The sequence below is a fragment of the Grus americana genome, chromosome 10 (genome assembly GCF_028858705.1).
Source record: "Grus americana isolate bGruAme1 chromosome 10, bGruAme1.mat, whole genome shotgun sequence".
Lineage (NCBI taxonomy): Eukaryota > Metazoa > Chordata > Aves > Gruiformes > Gruidae > Grus > Grus americana.
Genome location: NC_072861.1, coordinates 24,322,703 through 24,340,320, shown reverse-complemented (window position 1 = coordinate 24,340,320; position 17,618 = coordinate 24,322,703). Strand labels below are relative to the sequence as shown.

The following is a 17,618-nucleotide window of genomic DNA, read 5'->3' as shown; positions in this document are numbered from 1 at the left end:
GCTGGGCCAGGCCCGCTGCTGGTGCGGTGATGGCCAGCCCGTGGGGCTGCTGCCAGAGCAGGACCTGGCCCAGCATGGCAGCAGGAGCCCCAGCCCCTGTGCTCTCACCGCTCCTGCCCGGCTGTGTCCCAGATCTGTAATGTGGTTTGCTCTCCATCCACCAGCAGCTGCTTTATCTGGAAGTCCACCCCTGCCGGGAGGGACACTCGGAGGCTGCTCCTGTGCCTCGGCCCCAGCGCAGGGGGGCACCGGGGGGAGGATACCGAGGGTGCTGGGGGAGAATACCGAGGGTGCTGGAGATGTCTCCTCTGAACTCGTTTGTGCAGAGGCGCAGCAGGAAGCTGGACTTCCCTGTGCCGCCGTCCCCTGCCAGCACCAGCCGGTACATGGGGCAGGGGGGCGCGGGCTCCTCTCTCCTCTCATGCTGCTGCGGTAGAAGTGACGGTGAGGGACGGGCACAGGGTACATGTGTGCCCGGGCTCCCCCCCAGCCTGGCCCTTTGCACCGGATGGGGAGTTGCTGGTTACCTCCGGTGTGAAGGCAGACAGCTTCCTCTTGCCAGAGTGCCCGGCAGAGCAGCAGGGTCCCTCTGCCTCGCCTGTTGGGGGGCTGGGGGCCTGCTGGGTGACAGATGCCATGGTGAGGGGCCCAGGAGCTGTGGGTGAGCAGCCCTGTGTCCCCTTCCCCAGCCCAGGGCGTGGGGGCCAGGGATGGGGGCCGGGGACAGGTCCCTCACCTCGGTGCCCGGGCTGGGGGGGGGCCCGTCCTCTGCGCTGTGGCTGCCCGTGTTGCTGAGCAAGGAGGCTGCGTCCATGCTGGGGGCCGAGCTCTGCTGCTGCCTGCGGCCGGCACCACTGTGGCCTGGGTCTCTGCCTGCCCAGGAGGCTGCGGTGGGGAGTGGGCGGTGTGGGGAGTCATCCCCCCAGCTGCTGTGCCAGAGGGCAGTGCTCAGGGAGGGGGTCTGCAGCCAGCGCTGCCCCTCCTCCCTCCATCACTCACCTGCTGCGGGTTCCCTCCGGGCGGGCGAGGGGGCTGCGGGGCCGGGGGGTGGGGGGCTGTGGGGGAGAAGGCATTTAGCATGGCAGCACCTGGGGGGGGAGTGCCTGTGGCCTCCAGCTCCAGCAGCTCATGCAGGCCCCGAAGTGCTGGCAGCAGCCCGTGTGCTGCGTCCCCCTGAGCCGGGGTGCCAGCAGGGCGAGCCAGGGCAGCCGAGCCAGCCTGCCCCTGCACCCTGTGGGGGTGGCCAGCACCCAGCATCCCTGCTGTGCCCCGCTGCCCGGGTGGGTGCCAGCCCTGGCCCTCCCCTCCCCTCCTGCGTGGGTGCCAGCCCCGCGCTCTGCAGCAGCTGCCAGGGCTCACCGCTCCGGGGTCTGCGTGCAAGCGGAGCAGCAGGGCTGAGCGCAGGCTGCTGTTGCTCTCACAGAGGCTCCTGTTCATTGTCCTGGCGGGAGGGAGCAGACTGAGGCCCGCAGGCAGCAGAGGCTGACCCAGGGGAGGGCTGTACCCACAGAAACAGCACCCCCCAGGCGGGAGCACATCCCCAGCCGCCCCTGTGGCTGCTCCCCACTGCTGCCCAGCCAGGCTTGGACGTACTGCAGCATCCTGACGTAGCCTGTGAACATCAGGTTCTCCTCCGCCATCTCCCGCAGGGCCAGCTGCTCCCTGCAGGGACACAGCATCCTCATGGCAGGCCTCCCCTGGGCACCTGCCCCCTCGGCTGGCACAGAGGCTCCACGGGGCCTTCCAGCCCCAACCCAGCAGGCACCTCGTGTCCAGGGAGGCAGAGGTGCCCGTGGAGGGGCTGGGACAGCCAGGGAGCCCCAAGGACACCCAGCGTCACAGGGCCTGCCAACAAGAGGCCTGGAGGGACGTGCCAGCAGCTCTGGGCAGGCTTCCCAGCTGCCTGTGCTCACAGCCGGGCCGAGCAGGGCGGCGTTTCCCCAACAGGCGCCTGGCCCTCCCCATGGCAGCAGGGCAGGCAGCCACGCACGGGGTCTGGCAGAGCCCTCCCGCCTGCAGCCAGGCTCAGCGGGGCACCCCATGGCAGTGCCGCCTGCTCGGCTGCTGGAGCAGCGCACGGGGCTGGCTCTGGGCCACATGCAAGCAGGGGTCTCCTGCAGAGCTGGGGCAGCCCCGCCATCCCCTTCCCCCCCCAAAGGCCACCTCTTGTGCTGCTGGGCCTGCTCAGAGAAGTCCTCCCGCAGCTGCTCCAGCTCCACCTGCAGCTGGGAGATGCCGCGCTCGGCCTCATGCAGGGTGCGACGCAGCCAATCGTTCTCCTGAGCAGGGCAAGACGGGTCCCTGCTGGGGCACAGCCTGGTGCACCAGGGAGCCCTTGGGTGCCCGGGGCTTCAGGGACCCCTGCCCAGCCCCCTCCTGGCCCTACCTCAGCGATGTCCCCAAGCTGGCGCTGCAGCCGCCCGATGCCTGTCCCTGAGCCCTGTGTGGGTCCCTCCATCGCCTGGGGAGGGAGAGGTGCGAGCCGCAGCCCCCAGGGCAGCCCTGAACCTGGCATCGGGCACCGCAGACCCCCCACCCCTGCTGCTCCCAGTGCAGCTGCCACCACTCCGGGCAGAGACCCCACAGTGGCTGCACTGCCGCAGCAGGACCAGGACCGGGCCAGACCCCAGTGCCACCCGCCCCACAGTGCCGCCCTCACCTCCTGCAGGGCCGTATCCTGCTGGCTGCAGCGGGCCAGTGGGCGCAGGGTCCCAGCCACAGGTGCCTGTCTAGCATGAGCTGCCACCGCCGCTGCGTGGGGCCCGTTGGGCGCAGTCGGTGCAGCAGCCCCGTGGTGCTGTTGGGCCCCGTGGAGCCGCCCCACTGTGTTTGCTCTGCGGGTGGGGCGGGGGCCTGGGGCCAGCCTGTGATCCTGCAGCAGCACCGGTGCAGCGCCCTCCTGGGCAGCTGGGCTGGGCCTCCTCCAAAACCCCGGCTCACTCCGGTACCTGCACTGGTACCCGCACCCAGTGCCTCCAGCTCCCCCCAGTCTCCCCTCCCACCAAGCCCGCTGAGGCGCTGAGTGCTGGGGGGTGCCGGGGGCTCCATCCATCTGTCCATCCATCCTCCCTGGGGCTTTTCTCAGCCACAGAGAGCAGAGAGGATGGGGGGAGGTTTGGGGGTGCTGTGACCACAGTCCCCAGGGAGAAGGGCAGCTGCTGTGGAGGGACAGGATGGGACGGGAGCAGCTGGATGGGGCTGGGCATGGTGCCCACAGGACCCCACAGCCTGACGTTGTCCCTGGCGTCCTGGGGCAGGCCCTTGGCCAAGCAGCTCAGGACAGTCCCTGCTGCCTGGGCAGGTGCTCATCTGGGGCTCAGTGCCCCGACTGCTCATGGGCACCTTTTGGGCTGCTACACCCAGCACCACGTTGTGCTGGAGCCATCCCTCTGTCCTGTGGGGGCTGGCTCCTCCAGAGGCTCAGCTGGGAGCGTGCTGGGGGGCACCGGCCATGGGCTGAACACCCTCCTGGAGCCCCAGATGCCAGGCCAGCGCTCCCTGCTCTGCTACCCCCCACACTTGTTCCCCCTCTCCAGCAGAGCTGCCCCAAAGGCCCTCGGCCACAACTGCTGCATGGACAGGCCGGTGCTGCAGGCACCTCTGTGCCCGGTTCCACAGCTGCTGCCTGTGCAGGGACAGATGGCACAGGCTCAGCTCAAAGTTTTATGTAAAAATGTATTCAAGGAGCTATTTACAATGAGCACACCGCTGGTGGGTGAGCTGAGACGCAGAGGTGGCCGGGGCAGAGCCCCACTCCCTCGGCAGGCCCCAGGCCAGGGCAACCCGTACCTGGCAGGAGCCGCCTCCCTGCTCGGGGGGAGCCCGGCAGCAGCCGGGGCCGATCGCCCGCCACCCGAGCTTGCTCCGGATGGCCCCTTGGGTGACCCCAGCTCAACGCAGGGCCGGTGTCCCCGGTAGCACCCACCTCCTCGGTCCCCCCCCAGTCTCTTGGATGCCGCCATCTCCGGGGGCAGGGGGCCAGGGGAGTCCAGTGGGAGGAGGGCACAGGCACAGGGCACGGCAGGGACCAGCCCCGGCTGCTGCCGCACACGTGGCCGGGCTCAGTCCATCCCAGCAGGGACTACGTGGAGACGCTGATGCGCTGTGGGGCGCGTCGTCGCCGCAGGACACGCAGGACTGGGCTGCTGCGCCGGTGCTGGGGGGAGCCGCGGAGGCAGAGGGGGCTCAGCAGCAGCCACAGGTAGAGCAGGATGCAGGCCCAGCACGAGGACACCTTCACCCAGAAGGTCGACCAGCTGCCGTGTGTGAAGGTGGTCTCCAGCACCGCATTCTCGTAGCTGATGGGAGAGGGCAGGCGTTGGGTGCCCGAGGGATGCCAACATGGGGGGGGGTCACAGCACCAGCTGCAGCCTCCAGGTCACCCCATATCCCAGCAGCCACGTGTCCCTGGGCACGTCCCAGCTGCCATGGAGCCCCCCAGCCCTGCTGACTCCAGCCCATCTCACTGCAGCGCCAGGCTGCAGTTGGCAGGGGTTTTTGGTTGAAGTGGTGCAGTCTGCAGGTGCAGAGCCGTGTGCTTCCCCAGCAGGCGCCAGCTCGGTGACGCCGGCACAGCTGGGAGCAGAGGGCGGTGCGAAGTGCAATGCTGCAGCCCGAGCCTGTGCGGGGAGCGAGCTGGAGCTGGCAGGGTGATGAATGATGCTGGGGGGGTGACGACACGGGGGGGGGGGTGACGATGCTGGCAGGGCTGCAGTCCCAGCTGGGCAGCTGCACTAGGAACAGGGAAAGGGAGCGAGAGCGAGGAGGGCTGAGCAGCAGCACGGGGCCCTACCTGAACCAGTTGGTGAGGGTCATCATGACGTAGAGTGAGGCGAGGAAGAAGACGAAGTGGAAGGCTGAGTAGCTGTAGACCACCCGGTCTCGCTCATCCTGAATGACGCACCGTCCCCCGGCGGTCTCCTCTGCTTGTTCACACGTCTGCTCGGCGCCTGGGAGAGCACAGGGGCACAGCAGCTCCTGCACCCCCTCCTTGCTGGCACCCCCAGGCTGGGACACAGGTTCCCAAGGGTGTGTGTTACTGCACCCACCTCTCAGCTCCTCCTCCATCTTCTCGGGGCAGCAGAAGCAACAGGAGGGTTTCTGCAGAGAGAGCAGCGCACTGGTAACTGCTGCTGGGGCAGGGCAGCCCAGCCCCACGGCCACCACTGCTGGGCTGAGCCCTGCTGCAGGATCCGGCCCTGCCTGGCACGGGGGCTGCCTGGCTCTGAGGAGCTGGTGCAGGCAGGGGTGCGCCATGGGAAGCCATGTGCTGTGCTTGGCTGGCCCAACCTGCCTTTGCCCCAGGCACAGGGCTGGGATGAGGGCTCAGGAGGGCTTGGGGCAGCGGGTCTGGGGTGCCCGTGGCAGGAGGACACAGGGCGCAGTTGTTGGGGACAGCATCTGTACTCACTTTAAACTCGAAGCTGTAGACTTTGACCATCCAGAGGGGCCCAAAGACCTCGGCGAGGTAGGAAGCTTCATTACTGTTCCCAGGAGAGAGGCAGAAAGCATAACACAGGCAACCACCACCCTGTGCCAGGCCCCCAGCCCGCCTCATGGATCTGACACGGCCGCAGGAGACCTGCCGTGCTGTGCCTGGGGTGACTGCGCTGCCCCTGCCCATCCGCAGATGGCATCCCCTGCCATCCCTCGGGACCCGCTGGCCGTGCCACAGGCTGGGTTTGTGGTCCCCGTGCGGTGCCTGTTGGACTGGCCGTGCCCGGAAGGGATGGCGCTGTGGGCACCCTGCCCGCCCCGCGCCGCAGGCACACGCACCATGCGAAGAGCACGCAGGCGTACATGATGGCAGCCCCCAGGACGGCAACAGTGGTGTCCTCAGTCTGCAGCTCGTCCTGCCGGACACCCGGGAAGCAGACGGTGAGGTTCTGCCCCTTGTAGAGCACTGCGGGGAGGCAGAGGTGAGACAGGCATGCACCCCGGCAGACGGGCTGCTGGCGGCAGGCAGGAGCACCCACCTCTCTCCGGGGGACGGCTGGACAGTGCGGAGAAGGTGAGGTACATCACGTAGCAGCTGATGATTGAGGACTGCAGCAGCCCTGACCGCGGCTGCTCTGCAAGGGTGGGGTCAGAGGCATCACCGGAGCCCCCAGAGTGCCACGAGCTGGCGGATGGGCTCCACGTGGGCCGCGGGCAGCCCCCTCCTGCCGCTCCCTGCCCAACACCCTGCGCCGAGGCACAGGACGGGGCCAGCAGGAGCCCTGGACAGCTGGGTCCTCCCCAGGTGCCCAAGTGCTTGCCCTGAGCTGGGAGCCCACAGCTGCCTCACCCCAGCCCCAGGACGCAGGCAGCCCTGACACGTGGTGGCCCGTGCCATGCTGTGCCGTGTGGTACTCACTGAGCCGCACACAGGGCGTGATGGAGAGGAAGGACATGATGCCGCAGAGGCTGCCATTGATGGTGAGCAGCGCCTTGTTGAGGTGGCAGGCGGCCGGGTGGGTGTAGAACTTGTACAGGAAGGAGAAGGCAGCGGAGGCAAGGGTGTAGAAGGCGGCCGTGGCCAGCAGCACGGCCAGGTACCAGCGCTTGTCCTGCGCTGCGCCCGTCAGCCTGCCGGGAGAGAGGGTGAGAGCCGGCAGCACACAGGTGCCCGCCCAGCGCCCCAGCACTCACCAGTTCTTGTTCCAGGTGTGCGCAAAGGCGGTGATCAGCACCAGCTGGATGAGGATGAAGGCGAAGCCCCCGCAGACACCCGTGTAGTGCCAGGCTGGGGGGAGAGGGCAGCGTGAGGCTGGCACAGGGGGCACGTGGGGGCCATGGGCCAGGCCCGGGGGTGCCAGCCCGGGTGGATTGAGGGATGCACCTTGGATGAAGCGGTCCTCAGGGATGAAGAAACTGGCGGCACAGAGTGCCACCAGCACCAGCAGCTTCAGGAGCCAGAACCTACGGGAGAGCGAGCGTCTGGAAGACAGGGCCCCCCGGCAGTCCGACCCAGCCCCACACCCCATCCCCATACCCGTTGTGGAGCTGAGCACGACAGTCGGTGCTGGAGCGCACGTTGAGGAGAAGAGCAGCCTGCACCAGGTGGAAGCAGGCAGTGCCGAAGCAGACCCGGTACACGGCCGAGGAGCCCACCAGCCGCTCGCAGTCCGTGCCCCCGGGCAGGTGTTCGCACAGCACCGCCGAGAAGGGCACCTGCAGGCACAGCGAGCGATGGGATGGGGCTGCTGGTGTGCCTAGCACCCCTTGGCACCCACAGCACCCAGCACCGCGGACTCCTGGCACCGCTAGCATTCCCAATACCTTCTCCATCCCCAGTACGCCTGGAAGCCCCAGCACCTCTGGCTGGGCAAGCCCTGGCTCTTCAGTACCCCTGGCACCCTTGGTGTCTCCAGCAACCTTGGCACTCCCAGCAGCCCCATTACTCCCAGTATCCCCAGCATCCCAGTACTCCTGGGTCCCCTGGCAATTCTGGCACCCCCAGTGCTCCCGGGGCCCTTAAGTGCCCCTGAGATGTCTGGCACCCCCGGGACCTCCAGTGCCCCTGCGACCTCCAGCACCCCCAGCACCCCTGGGACCCCAGCACCCCGGGCATCCCAGCTCCTGCTGTCACCTTCTCCCTGACGGCCTGGGCCACAGTGCGGGACAGCATGAGGCAGCACACGGCAGAGGCCAGGACATGCAGGAGCGTATAGAGGATCCGGGTGCATGTGGACACGCGGAGCCCACGGCAAGAAGTGCAGCCACAACCGCAGCAGAGCTGGGGGGAGCATGGTCAGCGGGGACCCCACCGGGCCAGAGCTGCTCCTGAGCCTGGCCTGACACCCCCACCCCAGTCCAGCCCCCCCCCAGCCTCGACAGGCCCCTCAGTCCCACCTGGCAGAGCAGCGAGTGCAGGAGGCGGCTGTGCGCCCGTGTGCCCGCCATGGCCCGGCTCAGCTCCGCTTGGCCCCTGCTGCCCTGATGGGATTAGGGGGATTGTCGGCTCGGCCCGCCCCACCATCTGCTTGCTGCCACCGCCGGGCAGCCACCATCGGGGTGCTCCATGGGGAGCCTGGCCAGGGTGACCCATGCCATGGTGACCCCTACCTGGGACCCTGGCCCCTCACCGGGCAGGATGAGGCCCTGGCAGCTGGCTTGGGCATCATGGACTGATGTGGGGGGGCACGTGGGGTCCGTGGGGTGCTGTCACCTGTGTGGTGACGGCTGGTCCCAGCATGGTGCCGTGGTGTGGCTGGGTGGTGTGAGGGTCCCACAGGGCTGGAGGGATGCAAAGGCACCTGCAGGCACAGAGGTACCGAGGGTGGTGTGTGGGCACAACAGCAGCAGCACATCTGGCTGGGGAGCGGGATCTCCCCAGTGCAGGCAGGAGCTGGGGACAAGCTGGAAGGATGGCAGGGGGGCGGGGGGGACGACTGCTGCCCCAGAGCCCTTGTGCTGGGGCTGGTGTCACCCTCCTTCAGCTCCTCGGGAGCTGTTCTGGCTTTGTGCTGGTGGTGGGGCTGCCGCTGCGCCCGGCTCACCCGGCATCAAGGCTCTCCCTTCCTCCCACTCTCCCCCACCGCGAGGAGGCCGGGGTGGGCAGGGGCCCGGGAGGGGACAGAGCTGGGACAGCCGACCCCAGCAGCCAAAGGGATGGTCCCTGACACAGCGTCATCCTGGCAGTGAGACTGGAAGTGGAGGAAGAGGAAGGGTTTTGGCTCCCAGCGTGGCTGCTGCTTGGAGACTGGCTGGGCATCCGACTGCTGGTGGCAACTGCCTTTACAGCACTGGGGTTTGGTTTATTTTTCCTCTTTCCTTCACAGGTTAAAGTGTCTTCACCTCAACTCACGAGTTTTTCTGCTTTTGCTCTTCCTATTCTTTCCCTGTCCTGCTGCGGGGGGGGGGGGGGGTAGCGAATGGCTGTGTGGGTGCTCAGCTGCTGGCTGGGGTCAGCCCACCACAGCCCCTGGGATCCTGCCGGACATCTCGGGCTGGTTTGTCCCCACCCACACGTCCCTGCGCTAGGAGCGGCAGGAGGCCAGGAGGGAAAGGGTCCAAAAGGCTGCCACAGAGGTGGGTGCAGCATGTGGTACAGCGGGTGCAGGAGACAGAGGAGCTGGCACAGGACCGACAGACACAGGTCCAAGTCCGGTAACAGGAGGCTGCTCTCGGGGCAGGTTTGTTTGACTCCCTGGTAGGTTTGCCAGGCCAGCGTGACATGGCCAGATGCAGCCCCAGGCGCCGTGGGGACAGGGTGGGAGCTGCCATGGGGCCGGTGCCACAGGCAGAGCCCAGCGCTGTCCTCCAGGTTCATCAGAGAGGGGCTGGAGCAGAGCGTCACGCCATCCTGGTCAGCAGCACCAGGCTGTTGTAAAGATCCCCTGGGCTCAGCACACTGCGAGGGCAAAGCAATGCGGGGGCTGAGGCCAGAGCCAGGGCGGCTGCTCTGCCCAAGGGGGAGAAGGGGTGGCTGCAGCCCCACGGGGACACTGTGGATCAGGGCAGGGGCTGGGGAGCGCTGTGCCTGCAGCACTTCCCCGGGGTCTGCAGGCCCCACATCTCCCCACTGCTCCGGCCTGGGCACCCAGCCCTGCCGAGCGGCCATGGAGCCGCTGCCACGGTTTGTCCCCCCAGCACCACAGGCCCACGGCAGCGTCCGGATGGCACCGGGCTGGCTGGCTGCAGGGAGGAGCGCTCCTGGCACCGGCAGCCCTGCGTGGCCGTGCACAGCAGGGACCCCGGGGCCCATCTGAGCGCCCACCTGAGCAAACCACCCCTGGCAGGAACACATCCTGGGCCTGCCTGCGCTTGCACCTTCAGGTGCCAACGCCTTTGCTGCCCCGGGAGCCGAGACAGCCGCTCAGAGCGGCGCGGGGGCCTGGTGGGAAGGGCTCCCTGCCCCGCACGGTGCGGAGTGTCCCCGTCAGGCCGTGGTGGGAGACGCCGGGTGCGGGGGGGGCGGGTAAGCGGCGGTGGCGGACCCCGCTCTCCCCGGCCTGAGCCCCGCTGCAGCCAGACGCCGTCCCCGCTGCACGTACGGCCTCCGCCGGCCCGGCGCCAGGGCACAGCGAGGGCACGGCCCCAGCCCGGCCGTCTCCGGCTCCCAGGCAGCGCTGCGGCGGCGCGGGGCCAGTCCCGTCCTTCCATCGCGTGTGATGGCGGCGGGAGCCAAATCGGGACCCCTAACCCTCTTACCCGGCTTAGCGCCCGCTCGGCCGGCGGGCAGCCCGGGGGCGGGCACCGCCGCGGGACCGCGCCTCGGCAGCCGCAGCGCCCGGGAGCCGCCGGTACCGAGCCCTCCCCCCGCTCCCAGGGGGGGCAGCGCCCGCGGAGGACCCTCCCCACCCGCTCGGCCTGCCCGGCTCCGCAGCGCCCGCCGGCGGCGGGACGGGGCCGCTGCCTGGAAAGCGGGCGCGGAGGAGCCGCCGGGCGCGGAGGAGCCGCCGGGCTCAAGCTCCCCGCAGGGGCCGGGCCGGGCCGTGGCCGCCGCTCTGGCCCGCCGGCGCGCGCCCCTCGTTGGTTCCGGCGGCGGCACGTGACCGGAAGTGGCGCGCGGCGGCGGGATGGCGGCGGAGGGAGACGTGGAGCTGGAGCTGGAGACGGAGCCCAACGGCTCCGGCGGCGGCGGCGATGGGGCGAGCGGACGCGCGGCCGAGAAGCCGCGGAAACACGACAGCGGCGCGGCGGACCTGGAGCGTGTCACGGACTACGCGGAGGAGAAGGAGATTCAGAGCTCCAACCTGGAGACGGTGCGGCGGGCGGGCCGGGGCCGGGGCCGGGCGGGGGGGGGCTGAGCCGGGCCCCGAGCACCGCGCCTGCACGGCCAGCACGGTGCCCGTCCCGGTGCCCGTCCCGGTGCCCGTCCCGCCGGGGCGCGGCGCTGACCCACCCGGTGACCGCGCTCGTCCTGGCAGGCCATGTCGGTGATCGGAGACCGGAGGTCCCGGGAGCAGAAAGCGAAGCAGGAGAGGTAACGGCCCGCGCTCGCTCGGGGCCCTGGGGAGCGGCCGGGCCCGGTCCGGGCCCGTCCCGCACCGTCCCGCCCCCTCGAAACACGGCCCGGGCCCACGGCCCACGGCTTCCCTGCCTGATTCCCAGCCCTTCCCCGGGAGCCGGGGCGGGCGCCCGGCCTCCTCCCGCAGCACACCCCGCGCTGCTGCGAGGGGTCGCTGCCGCCCCGCGGTACAGCCCAACGAGCCGGGGGGGCCGTCGGTCACCGGAGGTTTGTCTGTTTCTTGCCGTAGGGAGAAGGAACTGGCAAAAGTGACCATCAGGAAGGAGGACCTGGAGCTGATTGTGAGTAGGGGCGCGATGCCGGGCGGGCCATGGCGTGTCCCAAAGCTTGGTGCAGCCAGCGCCTGGCTGCTGAAACTGTGCCAAAAGCTGAGGCCGGTGCACGCCTGCCCACAGTGCTGGAGCCGGGCAGGTGCGCAGCTGGGTGGCCCCCGCTGCCGACCCCTCAGCCCGCCCGTGACCCCGTTCTGCGGCCACTGTATGGGGCTGCGGCTGTTTCCCTGCAGATGACCGAGATGGAGATCTCGCGGGCAGCCGCGGAGCGCAGCCTGCGGGAGCACATGGGGAACGTGGTGGAGGCGCTCATCACCCTCACCAACTGAGCGCCGGGCCTGCCGGACGAGTGCTCCCTCGCTGGACGCAGGGTTGGTTGGAGATGGGGTGTGTTACCGTACCCAATAAAGGCACTGGTGGGAGTGGGCTGTCGCTGTGGTCTGCACGGCGCCGGGCACCTGCCCCTTCCCAGCGTTGCTGACAACCAGGGCCTGGCCTCCGGGAAGATGTGCGGCATCATGCTGGCAGCGCCGGGCACGCCCGCAGCCAGAGCGGGACGAGGTGACCTGCCTGAGCACCAAGCTTTTAAACACACACACACACCCCCCCCACCGTTCTGGAGTGGCTCTCCCTGGGGTGGCAGCTCCTGTCCCACCGTTGTCCCTGCTCACGTACTGGCAGGGCCCAGTACAGACCCGATGTCTGAGGGGGCAGCCGCGCTGGCCCTTCCCACCTTGGTGAGTTCAGCTGCCTGGGCAAGGCGGCCCCAGCGCAAGGTGACCAGCCCGAACCTGCGGCTGCCCGCACCCCCCCACCCCGAGTAGCGTGAGCAGTGGGTTCCTGGCAACGCCAGGAGTTTCGCTAATGGCACCCATGGGACGGCACTGCCTCCCAGGAGCCACAGCAGGAACCTCCCATCCTAGCGCAGCTTGTGCGGGGGGAGGGGGGGAGCTGCAGCCGCAGGCATGAGGGAGCGGTGGTGAGCCAGGCGCAGCGACAAGCCAGACGTGGTGGTGAGCCGTGCGTGCTGACAGCCACCCTCACGCACCCTGCCTGGGCTGGCACCTCCTGGGCTGCACCAGCCAGTCCTGGCTCCCAGGAGGGTGCAGAACAGGACGGCCACGTTCCACAGAGAGCACAGCCAGAATGTGTAAGAAAACAACCACTTTAATCAAAATGATCCCCCCTGCCACACGGGTAGAAAAGCCAAGCCCTGCAGAAACAGGGTGAGGAGACAGCGTCCCCAACCTGACAATAGGGAAAGTACAAGCGACAGGGAGATGCCGTGGACCAGACGGGTATAAAAGTCCATTAACTCCTCCAAAAGTGGGTGTGCTGGAGCCGGGGGCATTGCTGCGCTCCCGCACGGCCCTGCCGCGTGCTGCCGAGGCTCCAGGGGCAGCTGCTGGTGGGACAGCGGTGTGGCCGCAGGCCTGGCCAGCATGGACAGGCAGTCGTCCTCCACGGCACCCGGGCAGGGAGCCCACTGGGTCTCTGCAGCGCAGGGAGCAGACACTGCATCAGCAGGGCATGGTGCAGGGGCACAGAGGAAGGGCTTGTCACCACATGAGTCCCGGCACAGCGCTGTGTCCGTTCTGTCCCTGCCCGGGCTCCTGGCAGCGGGCAGAGAAGGGCCCTCCCGCCCAGCCGTCAGCCATGCCTCACCCTCCTGCCCGCTCCCTTAAGTGGTTTTTCGCTTCTTGGCTGAGGGTCTCTCAAAGACGTCCCGTACGCCCGCTGCTTTCTGCTTAAAGAACTTGGTGTTCTGCGCGCTCTCCTGGCCCCAGGCAGAGTCAAAGGAGGTGGTGTCCTGGTCAACCAAGTGCGTGTACTTCGTCCGCCCTGAGCGCCCGAAGTTCTTGACCTGGGGAGCAGAAGAGCTCGTGAGCAGTGTCCAGGGAAGATGCGGGGACCCGCTGCTCCCCCCACCCAGCGCGCGAGCTCCTGCCCCTGCTGAGGAACCGCGACCCCTCCGTCTGGCACACCCACCTGCATGACTTTGGGCAGGATGGTCTTGTTGAAGTGGTCCTCGAGGGTCGGGGCGCTGAAGTCCCTCTTGTACACCTCCTCGTCCTCATCCTGCAGAAGGACACGTCTGCTCAGCCCCCAAGTTTCCAGCAAGCACCAGCAGCAGGTGGAAGTGGGGGAGAGCTGCCAGAAGCTCGTATCGCTGCTCTGCCAGGGGCTGCCACAGTATTCGCAGTCCTGTTAACCTACTGCCGAAGGTGGGGGACACGAGCGTTGTCCCCCAGGCCTGGCCCTGGCAGCCACCCTTGCGTCCCCTCAGGCCACTTCTCCAGAGCCCAGGCCGCAGCCCATGGCTCGGTTCTGACAGGGTCCATCAGCCCAAACAGCAGCACGGGGACGGCTCTGCTGCTTCGGCCTGGTATCAACCAGGAACCCTCAACCATACGTGCTCTGGTAAGGCAGCACAGGCCAGCTCCAGGCAGAACTGCGCCCGTCCCGCCATGGCGTCACCGCTCACCCACTCCTGACTGCGTTGGTGTTGCAGCTCACCCTCTGCCAGAAGAGCTGGCAGAGTTCGGATCACCTCGGTCACTGCAGCCCCATGCTGCCTCCAAGGGCCAGCTCTCATCCCAGGGCACCCCCAGCTCCCCGCAGGGAGAAGTCAGCCCGTGGCCTCGCACAGCCCTGCCAGTGTGCAGGCCCAGCTGCGCCCAGGCCCTCACAGCACCACTCACCATGAAGAAGGCGCCGCGGTGGTAGTACTTCTGCAGGAACTTGTATTTGCCCTTCACCGCCTTGTTGGTGATGACCTTGCCATTGGCCCGAAGCTCAGCGCGGCGCTCCTCCTCTGTCAGGTTCCGCATGCGCTCGATCTCCGCCTTCTCCTTCTCCATGCTGGGCAGGAGAGAAACCCCTGAGACCTCTCAGCACCGTCGCAGGACAGCTGCTGTCACCAGCCGCTCTCCAAGGGATTACATTTACTGACTGGGGGGGGGCAAAGGCGCCCTGAGGGCGGGCAGGGGAGGCTTTGGGCGCTTGCTGCCAAAGGGAAGCCTGAGGAAGAGATGCCTCAACTGCCCGGGGGCCTGTGGGCTCTCAGCCTCGCATCTACGCAGATGATACTTACGCTTCTCGTTCTTCGCGGTCCCGTTTGATACGCTTCAGCTCACGTACTTTCCAGGCCTCGTACTCCTCCTCGTCGTTCTCATCGTCTGTATCGAGCGCATCCAGCGCTGCCAGCGAGCGCTTGTTCTCCTCCAGCTCCTTCTTTGCTTCCTCTTCTACGATCTGCAGCAAGGAGCAAGCTAAGCGTGCTGCGGTGACTGCCCCCCCGCGCAACCCCCCGCCTGACCCTTGGCACCTTGAGCGTGTACTTGCGCCTCTCTTCTGCCAGCCTCTTTGCCTCCTGCTCCAGCTCCTTCTGCTTCAAGGCTTCTGCTTCTCGCTCCTGAACTGTGATCCGGTCCTTCCTGCAGGCAGGGACCACAACAGCCATCAGTCCTTCCGTGAGCCAGCGCAGCCACTCATCTCCTCGCAGACCTCTCCCCCTCCTGCACCACAGCTGCTTTCAGCCTTCGGCCTCTACAAGAATGGGCCGTGTCCCAGGGACCTCCCCCTTCCGGCGTTGCCCTCAACCATACGTGCTCTGGTGAGGCAGCACGGGCCAGCTCCAGGCAGAACTGCACCCATCCCACCATGGCGTCGCCGCTTACCCGCTCCTGACTGCGTTGGTGTCACCACTCACCCTCTGCCAGAAGAGGCCAGGGCTACCGCGCCATTCCCCTACAGCTGCAGGCGCGCACACAAGCAACAGGAGGCCGAGCCACTGGCTGTTGGGCAGGGCCCGCTGACGGATCGCCTTTGCCACCGTACGGCACTTGCCCGAGGGCTCCGGTTGGACCCTGCTGCCACTTTGACCCACAGTGACCCGAAGCAGCTGACAAGGGGCTGTCGGTGCAGGGGTCACCCCTCAGTCCCCAGCAATGCCCTGCCAGGCTGTGACCGTCGCTGCCCCCCAGGGAGGCAAACCACCGCCCCATGGCGAGGAAGAGGAGACCACAGCAGCGGCATCTGCTCGGCCCCCAGCTCCTGACTCCCGTGTCCTCAGCCAGGGCTGACCCGCGCAACTACATCACCCACTTGCGGATGAAGACAGGTTTGAGACGCGGCTCCATTTCATCCTCGCTGTCCGTGTACTCCTCGTACTCGGACTCTGACTCGGACTCTTCTCCGGATCGACCCTCGTCTTCCAACTCCATCACCTCCATCTCCTCAGTTTTCCTCTCCTGTGCTCGCTGACGCATCATCCCACGCCGACGCTCGATCTCCTAACGGAGACAAACACAGAGTCATCAGACGACCAGCCCCGCTACTGCTTCCCTCTCATTCTTCTGTCCAAAACGTGCGATGTCTGGAGTGTCGGTTGCGAGACGATACGTCCGTCCCTCTGGTCGCAGGGTGGCCTCTCCTGGTGGCCCATCCCGCACAAGAGAACAGTAACCCACGAGTTAAGTCACGGCCACCTGTGACACTTGTCCAGATCCGCCAGACAGCCCACATGTCCATGCAAAAGGCAGTTTCACCCTGTGCCGTTCAGGGGCTTCCCTAGGCCCGTTATTTGGCTCTGCAAGCACACCTCATCATCGATCTCTTCCTCCTCCTCTTCGCTGGTGTCCTCCCGCTCCAGGCGCCAAGCTTCCCCCTCCACCTCTGAATCGCTTTCTCCCACCACTTCAGGCTCCACGATTTTACGGTGTCTTGCCAGCCTGCAATAGACTCCAATTAAACGACAGCACTTTGAACATAAAGAGGCTGCAAGAAGTTGACTATTCATGAATTGTTCCTAACGAGGCCATGGTAAACGCTGGAACTGCCGAGCGTGGCAGGGCTGCTTGCGGCAGGGCCGGAGCCCGAGGCACGGTGCAGCACAGATGTGAGAAGAGCCAGACGCTCTCCTGCGCTGCCCGGTGTTCCTGCAATTCCTCACTACAGCGCGGCAGAGCGGGGTCTGGACTCCCCAGCCCCTTACAAGGGAAACCTGCAGGGAAGCGCGGCGGGGCGGGTGGAGGCGCAGCTCCACGCTGACCCCAGCACTCACCGCTCCTCCACATCTTCAGCGATGCGGTTCTGGAGGCGCCGGAGCCGGGGGTCGTTGGCGAGCTCCTCCTCCTGCTCCTCGGGCTCCACCTCCTGCTCCTTCGCCTTCTTGATGAACTGGAACTCCTCGTCCTCCTCCTCCGAGGACTCCATGGGCGCGTAGTCGGGCCGCTTCCCCGACACGTACCGCTTCACCTTCACCTTCTCCATGGAGAGCTCGCCTGCGGGCGCCCGGGCCGTCACCAGGGGCCCCGGGCCCGCATCCCCCTGCCGCCACGGCTGGGCCGGCCCCGGCCGCGGTCCCCCCACTCACCCTTCTCGTTGCGGACGGGCACGGCGCCCGCCGTGGACTGGATCGGCGGCTGCTTCATGAGGGCGCTGGGGACCGACATGGTGGCGGCGGGGCCGGGGCCGGGACAGGCCGGGCCGGGGTCGAGCAGCGACGGCTGAGAACGGCTCCTCGCAGAGGCTCACCCGGAACTGGAACTGCGCCCCCCACTTCCGCCGGAAGCGGAACCTACCAGCGGCCTGCGGCGAGCGACCGGAAGTGGCCCTCGACGTCAGGGTCGCGGGGCTGCGAGGGGCGGTCTGCGCGGTGCTCCGGGCGGGGGCGGGGTCTGGTGCGGGCCGGGCCGAGCCGAGCCGAGCCGTGCCGTGCCGTGCCGTGCCGTGCCGAGCCGTACCGTACCGTACCGTGCCGTGCCGAGCCGTGCCGTGCCGTGCCGAGCGGTGCCGTGCCGTGCCGAGCGGTGCCGAGCCGGCGCTCTGCCCGCATCCCCCGCGGTTGGGCGGCTGGCTCGGGACCCGCCGGCGGGGCAGGGCCGGGCAGCACCGCGGCAGGGGTCCCGCTGACCGGCCGGAGGAGCCTGGCCGCAGCCCCGGCCGCCCTGTGGGGTGCCACTCGCTGGGGTCCTCCGGCCGCGTCCGACCGGTGCCCTGGCGGCCGGGACACCGGGTTTAGGGCCCCCGCCACCGCCGGTTGCTGCGCCCTCGGGTGTGGAAGCGTCTACCCCGGGCGCCGGGGGGGGAGCGAGCCCCCGAGGGTCGCGGTGCCCCCCGGCTGACCCGCGGGCAGGGAGGGGACGGTCCCCCGCCGCCACCCCTGCGCCTTGCCCCTTCGCACGGGGCCGGGGTGGGGGTGACAAACGACGGGGGCTGAGCCGGTCAGCGCTGGTACGGCCGCCTGGCACCGAGTGCTGTAATTCTGTAATTCCCGCGGAGCCTTGCCGGGCCGCGGGCCGTGTCCTGCGCTTGGCGGGGCTGCCGAATTCCTCCTGGCACCACCTGGCAAAACCTCTGCTCCCTCGGTGCCCGGTGGGGCCCGGTGG

The 17,618-nt window shown here is 68.2% G+C and overlaps 3 protein-coding genes across 3 annotated transcripts; 1 reads left to right on the top strand and 2 right to left on the bottom strand.

Moving 5' to 3' along the window:
• Positions 1-3,734: 3,734 nt before the first annotated feature.
• SERINC4 (serine incorporator 4) lies at positions 3,735-8,171 on the bottom strand. Its single transcript, XM_054836982.1, has 13 exons — positions 8,047-8,171; positions 7,834-7,917; positions 7,571-7,717; positions 6,974-7,152; positions 6,821-6,900; positions 6,631-6,724; positions 6,356-6,567; positions 5,976-6,071; positions 5,776-5,902; positions 5,411-5,483; positions 5,049-5,100; positions 4,793-4,949; positions 3,735-4,298 (listed from the first exon to the last, which is right to left on the bottom strand). Exons 2-13 carry the CDS (start codon positions 7,882-7,884, stop codon positions 4,082-4,084), a joined length of 1,485 nt encoding a protein of 494 aa, XP_054692957.1. The 5' UTR covers positions 7,885-7,917; positions 8,047-8,171; the 3' UTR covers positions 3,735-4,081.
• A 2,270-nt stretch (positions 8,172-10,441) lies between these two features.
• Positions 10,442-11,648, top strand: HYPK (huntingtin interacting protein K). Its single transcript, XM_054836888.1, has 4 exons — positions 10,442-10,688; positions 10,854-10,909; positions 11,184-11,235; positions 11,460-11,648. Exons 1-4 carry the CDS (start codon positions 10,503-10,505, stop codon positions 11,553-11,555), a joined length of 390 nt encoding a protein of 129 aa, XP_054692863.1. The 5' UTR covers positions 10,442-10,502; the 3' UTR covers positions 11,556-11,648.
• Positions 11,649-12,375: 727 nt separating this feature from the next.
• On the bottom strand, positions 12,376-16,775 carry MFAP1 (microfibril associated protein 1). Its single transcript, XM_054837456.1, has 9 exons — positions 16,604-16,775; positions 16,292-16,511; positions 15,830-15,959; positions 15,334-15,521; positions 14,555-14,663; positions 14,321-14,481; positions 13,929-14,088; positions 13,216-13,305; positions 12,376-13,090 (listed from the first exon to the last, which is right to left on the bottom strand). Exons 1-9 carry the CDS (start codon positions 16,680-16,682, stop codon positions 12,908-12,910), a joined length of 1,320 nt encoding a protein of 439 aa, XP_054693431.1. The 5' UTR covers positions 16,683-16,775; the 3' UTR covers positions 12,376-12,907.
• Positions 16,776-17,618: the final 843 nt, after the last annotated feature.